This window comes from Miscanthus floridulus, chromosome 2 (genome assembly GCF_019320115.1).
Source record: "Miscanthus floridulus cultivar M001 chromosome 2, ASM1932011v1, whole genome shotgun sequence".
In the NCBI taxonomy this organism is placed as follows: Eukaryota; Viridiplantae; Streptophyta; class Magnoliopsida; order Poales; family Poaceae; genus Miscanthus; species Miscanthus floridulus.
The window spans coordinates 23,040,657-23,049,852 of NC_089581.1; the positions used below are offsets into that span (position 1 = coordinate 23,040,657).

At 55.8% G+C, this 9,196-nt stretch overlaps 1 protein-coding gene across 2 annotated transcripts; it reads right to left on the minus strand.

Moving 5' to 3' along the window:
- Positions 1 to 437: 437 nt before the first annotated feature.
- LOC136519913 (uncharacterized) lies at positions 438 to 8,266 on the minus strand. 2 transcript variants are annotated; one of them, XR_010775077.1, is made up of 4 exons: positions 8,069 to 8,266; positions 911 to 967; positions 768 to 824; positions 438 to 681 (listed from the first exon to the last, which is right to left on the minus strand). XR_010775077.1 is itself a non-coding variant. In XM_066513301.1 (4 exons), the coding sequence occupies exons 1-4, from the start codon at positions 8,143 to 8,145 to the stop codon at positions 631 to 633; spliced, it is 336 nt and encodes a 111-aa protein (XP_066369398.1). In that variant the 5' UTR covers positions 8,146 to 8,266; the 3' UTR covers positions 438 to 630. The 2 variants fall into 2 exon arrangements, 1 of the variants encoding a protein (XP_066369398.1); XM_066513301.1 differs by having other exon boundaries at positions 7,975 to 8,266.
- Positions 8,267 to 9,196: the final 930 nt, after the last annotated feature.

Sequence of the window (9,196 nt, forward strand, 5' to 3'; positions counted from 1 at the left end):
GCAACGGTTTGTCCAGTGTCATGCCGCATGCAATCATAGTCGTTGAAAACGATCGACCCTGTTCTTCACGCTACCTGTTCTTCATTAAACTCACAGAACTCGAACTCTTATAGCCTGGTAGGCTAGATAGTTTTTTTAACGTCGTCAAGAGCACTGTCAGGTCATACAAGAACTCAATGGACACCCACGGGCCACGGTCCGCATATGAAGAACTCGAATGGACACCCGCTCAAATACTGATGAGGCATTTAACCCGGCTAGCTCGAGCTTAGATATTTTGCTGTTCTTAACAAATTAGAATACTGAAGAACTAACAAGCTTAACACAGACAGAGGCTCCGACAAATAACGTCAACGACGACAAACCGGTTCGAAAATGCAGCTCATATCAATAGCGATTGTAAAGCTTTAAGCAGACATGTGCACGCTCGAATAAAATACAAAACAGGTTCCATCAAAAAGGAAGTTTGGCACAACGCATGGATCAGCGCATCCATGTAACAACGTCAAGGAGTAGATTGCAACTACGAGTTTAACATCATTTGTCAGGTCAACGCTGGAAATTTCTTTAGCACCATTGCCATATCCGTAAAAGTGGTAGAAAAGTCCCTCAGTCTGTGAATTTTTTTTCTTATTTTTTACATGTGTAGAATATCGTCTCTCCCTCGTCTGCTGAACGCATCTGCAATTTCCAGTGTCAGGAGCAATAATTGAATACATAAAACCAGGAAGGATTGGCCATCCAATGCTGAAGGATTGGTTGCTAACCTGCAAGCTGTAATATTCAGCTTCTGGATGGTCGCAATTTGGACAGGATTTATTTGTCTATTTGCAAAAACCAGATTTTGTGAATATCCCCTAATAACAGAACTTATTAGACTAGCAATATATTTTAAGGACAAACTACTTACCACTGGTCTTTGCACAACAATGTCCTCCGTTGGTGTCTTCAACCCTCTTCGAATGTCCTGCAAAACAGCACACGGTAAAAAACAAGAAGCACATTGAACCAGTCTATCTGACAACTCCTCGTTCCTGCTGGAACAAAAGTACATATAGGATATGAGGATCTGTTCGGCTCAGCGTATTTGCACCTGTAATGGTTCATGCTGCTATCAGATCACACACATCATGTTTGGTTGGTTTGGGACGGAAACGATAACCAAGGGATCAGATATGGGCCTATGAGACATTTCCACCTCCCTGTGTTATCCGATTATGCCGCACGGACACGACTACTCTCCACTTCCGTGACCCCTCTCTGCTCACAATCACCACCAGCACCCATGCGCCGGCGACTCCAACCGCCCTGCTGCATCCGCACCAGTGAGTACTGCCGAGTGCCGATCCCCCACCCCCTCCCTCTCCCTCTCCCTCTCTAGCAACCTTTTCTCCAAACCTTAGCCATATTTTCAGAACCCTAATGTTGATCATTGCAGTTCTCATTGCTCCCATCAAAACACTAATGGAAATGAAAAACATTCCCAAAGCCAACCAAACAAATGATGCTTTCGGTTCCACTGTAACAGCTGTTAGTCGCTGAATTCTCACTCTTGGTAGTAGGAGAATTCTTACTCTCATCGAGAGAGGATGACACTAGGAGTTGGGGCAATTTTCTTGTCTATTTCTCACACAAACTCACACAAATGCCATACCAACCTGAGGGGTTGGGATTACATATTTATAGGCTGCTAGCCAGCCAAGCATATGCCAAGATGCTAGTCTAAGATACTAATATGCTGTCCTAGCTAAGATGCTGTCCTCTAGTCTAAGATGTTGTCCTAAAAACAGAAAAACAGCCACAAGGACTATGTGAGCAGCACAACCCCACAAAGACCAGCCACACATGAGACTTATCCATCATTCTCCCCCTAAGTCTTGTGGGAGAGTTGAACCATCCCGGTCCTGGAGCAGAGCTCAAGGAACTTGATCCTCCTAAGGGGTTTGGTGAGCAGGTCTGCAAGCTGATCCTTGGTGTTGATGTAGCTCGCCTTATGCTCCCTTCCTCCAAACAGCCTCGGATGAAGTGATACCTCACCCGAATGTGCTTGCTGCGTTCGTGGAACACGGGGTTCTTTGCCAGGGCCAGAGCGGACTTGCTGTCCACCCTGAGCTCCACCGCTCTAGTGTCTCTGCCGAGGAGATCACCAAGCAGTCGAGCGAGCCAGAGCGCCTGAGTCGAAGCGGTGGAGGCCGCTATGTACTCGGCCTCGCAGCTGGACAGGGCCACCACCTGCTGCTTGACCGACTGCAAGCTAACGAGGCACTTGCCGAGGAAGAAGAGGATCCCGCTCGTGCTCTTGCTGGTGTCGATGTCGCCGGCGTGGTCGCTGTCGCTGTACCCGACGAAGTGTGCCGCCCCAGGGCACCTCGGGTAGTAGAGGCCGTGGTCGAGAGTCCCCGCAACGTAGCAGATGATCCTCTTCACAACCTGCTGGTGCTCCGTCGTCGGTCGCTGCATGAACCGACTAACGTAGCCGACGGAGAATGCCAAGTCCGGCCGTGTGTGGGCGAGGTAGCGAAGGCTCCCCACAAGACGCCGGTACTGCGTAGCGTCCACCTCCTCCGTCGTGCTGTCGCGGCTCAGCTTCAGCCTCTCCTCCATCGGAGTGAGAGTTGGGTTGCAGTCGGTGAGCCCAGCTAGCTCAACGACGCGCTTGGCGTAGGCGATCTATCGAAGCGTGATCCCAGAGTGATCCTGGTGCACCTCGATTCCCAGGTAGAAGGAGAGAGGCCCCAGGTCACTCATCTGGAAGGTGGCATTCATCTCTTCCTTGAATGCCGCCACCTCCGCATCCTTGGTGCCGGTGATCACCAAGTCGTCGACGTAGACACCCACCAGCAGGGCATTTCCTCCATTGCCCCGTCGGTAGATGGCCGCCTCGTGCGGGCTTTGCTCGAAGCCCATCCCCTTTAGCGTGGAATCCAGCTTGGCATTCCACGCCCTCGGTGCTTGCCGCAAGCCATAGAGGGCCTTGCGCAGGCGGAGCACCTTGCCCTCCTTGTCGGGGATCGCAAATCCCGGCGGCTGGTGCACGTAGACCTTCTCCTTCAAGTCGCCGTTAAGGAACGCCGACTTGACGTCCATGTGATGAACACGCCAGCCCTCCTGGGCAGCTAGCGCAAGGAGGAGTCGCATGGACTCCATCCGTGCCACGGGAGCAAAGGCGTCGTCGAAGTCGACCCTCTCCTGCTGCACGAAACCTCGTGCCACCAAGCGAGCCTTGTGCTTGACGATGGCACCGGCTTCATCCCTCTTCAGCTTGTACACCCACTTAAGGGTGATCGCGTGATGACCACGAGGAAGGTCAGCAAGCTCCCAGGTGCGGTTCTTCTCAACCGCATCCATCTCCAACTGCATCGCGGCGCGCCATGCCGCGTGTCTCTCGGCCTCTGCAAACGACCGAGGCTCGCCGTCGTCACACGCAAGGTGCAACTGCGCCTCCAGGTCGTGAGGCACCGGTCCCGGTACCGGCTGGTCGCCGAGAAGGTTCTCCATCGTACGGTACCGCAACGGCTCGCTGTCGTGGTACGCGTCGACGCGCTCCTCGTCGTGAGAGAGCGGAGTAGCGAGCTCAACCGGGCCGTGCTCGACACGAGCTGGTGGAGTAGACGTGCCCGGAGTGGTGCCTGTCGGTGCTGGAGTGCGTGGCGTTGCCGGCTGTGGTGGAGCCGGCAAAGAACTCATCGCAGTCGAGGTCCTGGCTGGAGAGCGTGGTGCTGTCAGAGTAGCAGGCGCCGGGGTCGGTGGAGGCTCGGGGACTGGGGTAGACGCGCTCGCCGAAGAAGAGCCGCCTACTCCCCCAGCTCCCTCGAAGTGGACGTACTCGACAGAGAAGTCGTCGTACGTTGGAGCCGAGCCGTCGTCCACCGCCTTGTCCCACTCCCATCCTCGCCCTTCGTCGAACACAATGTCGCGCGCCGTGCGCACACGCTGTGTCTTCGGGTCGAGGATGCGGTAGGCCTTCGAGCCCTCCGCGTAGCCGATGAACACTCCCGGAGTGCTCCTGTCGTCGAGCTTGCTGATGTGGTCAAGCTCCTTGGCGAACGCGAGGCAGCCAAAGACCCGCAAGTAGGAGACCGCCGGCTTGCGCCCATGCCAAGCCTCGTGCGGCGTCCTGCCGTCGAGCGCTTTGGTAGGCGAGCGGCTGAGGATGTAGACGGCCGTCACCACCGCCTCTCCCCAGAAGACAGCCGGCATCCTCCTCTGCTTGAGGAGGGCCCGAGCCATCCCCACAACCGTCTGGTTGCGCCGCTCGACGACGCCGTTCTGCTGCGGGCTGTACGGCGCTGAGTAGTGGCGCTGAATGCCCTCGTCAGCGCAGTACGACGCGAATTCAGCCGCCGTGAATTCGCCGCCGTTGTCGGTGCGCAGCACGCGCAGCTTGCGGCCGCACTCCGCCTCCGCAGCAGCCTGCGCGCGCCTGATGGCGTCCGTAGCCTCTCCCTTGCTGCCGAGGACCATCATCCACATGTAGCGGGAGAGGTCGTCGACGAGCAGCAGGAAGTAGCGTCGTCCTCCCGGTGTGGCCGGTGTCACCGGGCCACACAAGTCCCCGTGCACAAGCTCGAGCCTCTCCTTGGCTCGAAAGCTAACCCGCTGTGGAAAGGGGAGTCGCCTCTGCTTCGTCAACACGCAGACGTCGCAGAGCTGCTCCACATGGTCGAGGCACGGCAGGCCTCACACCATCTCCGTGGCACTGAGCCGCTTCAGGGCCTCAAAGTGAAGGTGCCCGAAACGCTCGTGCCACTGCCACGCCTCGTCGTCCCGATGAGCAGCGAGACAGAGGGGTTGTGCCACCTGCACGTTAAGGACGTAGAGTCGATTTGCGCTTCTGGATACCTTGGCAAGAAGGCGACGACGACGATCCCAAATCCTCATGACTCCGTCCTCAACCACCACGCGCGAACCGTTCTCATCCAGCTGTCCCAAGATGATGATGGAGTTCTTCAACGCGGGGATGTAGTAGACTCCGGTGAGCAGCCTGTGCTCACCAGACACGGTGGTGAAGATGACGGAGCCGACGCCCTTGATCTCCACGCCGGAGGCATCCCCAAACTTGACGGAGCCTCGGACGCTAGAGTCAAGCTCGGTGAAGAACTCTCGTCGACCGTTCATGTGATGGGTGGCGCCGGTGTCGAGGCACCACCCGTCAGTCTTGCCGAGGAGGGCGTGTGCTTTTGGCTCGTCGAGGTGGAGGAGAGCCGCTGCGGCCGGTGCCCCTGGAGGTAGCTCAATGCTTGCATGTGCCATGAACAGAGCCGGCTCCTCCTCCTCCGCCTGTGCGACGTGGGCCTGGCCGCGTCGTGGCTGTCGGCAGTCCTTGGCCCAATGGCCGAGCTGGCCGCAGTTGCGGCAGGCGTCGTCCCGTGCTGGCTTGTGCATGCTGGCGGCGCCGCCCTGGGCGCCTCCGCGGGCATCACCCTCGGCACGTCCTCGCGCCCCGGCCTGGGCGTCTCTACGAGCCTTGCGTGGCTTGCCACGCTTGCGGCCGCCTGTCGCGGAAGAATGCCCCCCTTTCTTCCGGTCACCTTGGCTGGCAAGCCACTGCTCCCGAGTGAGAAGGAGCTTCCCGCTAGTGGTGATGGGCCCCGAGAGAGACTGTGGCTCATCGCTGTCGACGACCTTGAGGCGACCTATCGCCTCCTCGATCGACATCGTGGAGAGATCCAGCAGGGACTCGATCGAGCGAGCCATCTGCTTGTACTTCTCGGGGACGCAGCGGAAGAGCTTTTCGACAGCTCTCTCCTCACCGTAGGTGTCGTCGCCGAACTGCACCATCTTCTGCAACAGAGTGTTGAGACGGAGAGCAAAGTCATCAACGTCCTCACCTGGCTTGAAGGCCAAGTTCTCCCACTCCTTGCGAAGTGCCTGTAGTGTGGACTTGCGGGCACGGTCGCTGCCGATGCGTGCCGCAGCGATGGCGTCCCAAGCCTCCTTGGCAGTCCGCTTGCTGGTAAGCGAGAACTGCATCTCGGGCGGGACTGCAGCGATGAGAGCATCCAGCGCCCGTCGATCTAGGTCGTAGTCGACGTCGCCGTACTGGACTGCCTCCCACATGTGCCGCACCTGGAGCTTTACCCTCATCACCGCAGCCCACTCGACGTAGTTGGTCTTGGTGAGGGTAGGCCACCCACCGCCGGGACCGACGTCTTTGACAACAGCCTAGAGCCCGTGGTAACCACGGTACTGATCCGGGGAGAGAGAGCCACGCTGCCTGTGAAGGCCGCGCTCTCCATCGACCCGTCGGTACCGATCCGGGGAGAGAGAGCCACGCTGCCTATGAAGGCCGTGCTCTTCATCGACCCATCCGCCACCGTTGCCATGCGCGCCTCCTCCAGGAGCGCCGCCGCCGTGCGCGCCTCCTCCAAGAGCGCCGCCGCGCTCGTGGGCGTGCGCGGCTGCCCCAGGAGCGCCACCGCCGTGCGCGCCTCCTCCAGGAGCGCCGCCAGCACGTCCGCGCCTGTCTGGGCTGCCGCCACGCTCGTGGGCGTGTGCGGTTGCCCACTGCGCCGCCCGCGCTCGCGCTGCCTCCCTCTCTAGCAGCTCGAGGTCCGCGTCGGCGGTGTCGTCAGCGGAAATGGAGCTGCCGATGCTGCCGCGCAGAGCCTCGACCTCCGTTGCCGCCGCACGCGCTGCATTCGCCGCCGCCGCTGCCTCCGCCTCCGCTCTGGCTGCTGCCAACTCCGCCGCTGCCAGCCTCGATGCCCTTGCCGCCGCCGCAGCGGTCTCTGCCACCGCTCGCTCGCGTTCCTCTGCCGCGGCAAGTTCGGCCTCCTGCCGACGCCGAGTGCTCGAGGCGACCGAGCGCTAAGACTGCCCTGTGGACATGACGCGCTACCGGGGGGCTGTTGCGTGGGGAGAGGGCTGCTTCAGCGTCTGCGCGGGGGAGGAGTGAGCAGGAGCGGCCGGAGCTGCTGCTCGCAGCTGGGGCTGTTGTGTGGCTGGGAGAGGAGATGAGCAGGAGATGCTCAGGCTACAGGATAATACGGCTCTGATACCAGTTGTTAGTCGCTGAATTCTCACTCTTGGTAATAGGAGGATGACACTAGGAGTTAAGGCAATTTTCTTGTCTATTTCTCACACAAACTCACACAAATGCCATACCAACCTGAGGGGTTGGGGTTACATATTTATAGGCTGCTAGCCAGCCAAGCATATGCCAAGATGCTAGTCTAAGATGCTAATATGTTGTCCTAGCTAAGATGTTGTCCTCTAGTCTAAGATGCTGTCCTCTAGTCTAAGATGTTGTCCTAAAAACAGAAAAACAGCCACAAGGACCATGTGAGCAGCACAGCCCCACAAAGACAAGCCGCACATGAGACTTATCCATCAACAGCTAGCACTGTCAACCGATTACATTCCCATTACTGTTTCCAGAATTGAACCAAAAAGCACCTGAAGTCCAGCAGTTGAAATTTCCATTTAGCAACTATGGCATACTGCAAAAGCTAGCACATGGAACCAAAAAGCACCTGAAGTCCAGCAATTGAAATTTCCATTTAGCAGCTACGGCATACTGCAAAAGCTTAGTCTGATAACACATCCCATAGAATTCCTTGGTAACACATCCCATAGAATTCCTTGGTCAATATAGCATATGGTCCGTATGCACTAGCCTAAAAAGCTATCAGTGCTTAGTTCAACTGTTACTGTGGTACACAAAATTTTGCGCTAAATTTACACTAGAATTCACCACTGATGGCAATTTCCATGATGCCAGAAACATAATGTCAGAAACATGCCCATCTTCCTATGTTGTGCGTTTTAACTCTGGTATTCTCCCAGAAATTCAAAGCAAAATCAACCTAGACCTGGCCTCAGCAGAATGGTTGGCAATGGCATAACTTCAGGATGGGGAAAATTTTGATAGAAAAGTTCTTCTAGGCTATGCGTTTTCGGCTAGCTTGAAATACGTAAGGGGATGGAAATAGTCTCAGCAGTCAGGACTAGAACGGGAGCCGTGAGTTTTACCTCGGCGGTCATCGTGTACTGTATTTGTTTCCCTTCAATCTCTGCCAACGAAGGGACACTGGCACAGGAGAATGCGGCGGAGGAGGAAAGAGACCTTTGGTATGGCGCTTGAAGCCGCATAGAGGGCAGGAGGCGGAGCGGACGGAGTCGAAGGTGAGGAGGGTGCCGCATACGCCGCAGAAGAGAAAATCGCGCGCCTGCCAGAACGCCATGGCAGTCGCTTGTTCGGTCGCCCGGTTCCCCCTACCGCGCCGCCGCCTGAAAAAACACTCTCCCCGCGACGAAGCCAAGCGCCGCCTGATGCGATGGTGGACTCCTATAGGGTTTTGTAGTGGGCTCGATGTTGGCCCAATGGTCTTGCCTAACTTGAAAGTGCCTCGTGACATCATGCCATCTCTACGCTAGTAGTAGTAGTTTATTTATGGCTGGCAGTGACGAGTTAAACTAAGGTCCTGTTTGATAGGGCTCTGGTTTTTTCTGAAAATAGCTCCGGCTCTGGTTTCTCTAAAGGAGCAGCTTCTCTGGAGGAGCTGAAGCTATTCTGGAAAACGTTTGGCAAAACGATTCATTCGCACTAGACGACGTGAACCCATAGCAAGGAGCCGCGCGAAGCTCGTTTTTGAGACTTCTCCTGCTCAGGCAAAAAATGGCTCCGGCTCCCCATACGGAGTCCTTTCCAAAACAGGCGTTTGGCACAGCTCCTGCAGGAGCCGAAACTGAAGCCCCTGCAGGAGTCCTGCCAAAGAGGCTCTAAGCTCTAACAAAAGCAACCAGTGATAGGTGGTAGCTCGACGGGGATGAATAACAACGCGTATGGAATAATAGTAGTACGTATTACTTTTAACATAAGAACATTCCATTTTTCTCGGACTGGCATAGCTTTGTTTACCATTGTTGTGAACTTCGTGTCCTTGAAGCAATGGTCTCTAGCCAGCTAACGCTAGTTTTTTCCCCTTCTTTGTTCAACAACACTTTATTATACCTTAAACTGATTGCAATTAACTTCTACCGTCGGGACTTTGGGTCATGGTTCATCACTACACAATTACCTGTACTAGATTTCAAGTTCTATTTGAAGGAGTGAATTGTGAAGGAAAAGTTTTGCGTTTTCCACTTATTGAGGCACCTCTTTTATTAGTACCCTATATATATACGTTTGTTACCAAAAGCAAAAGGAACACAAGAAAAAAAGAGGATAAAACAACGGTAGCTACAGCCTACA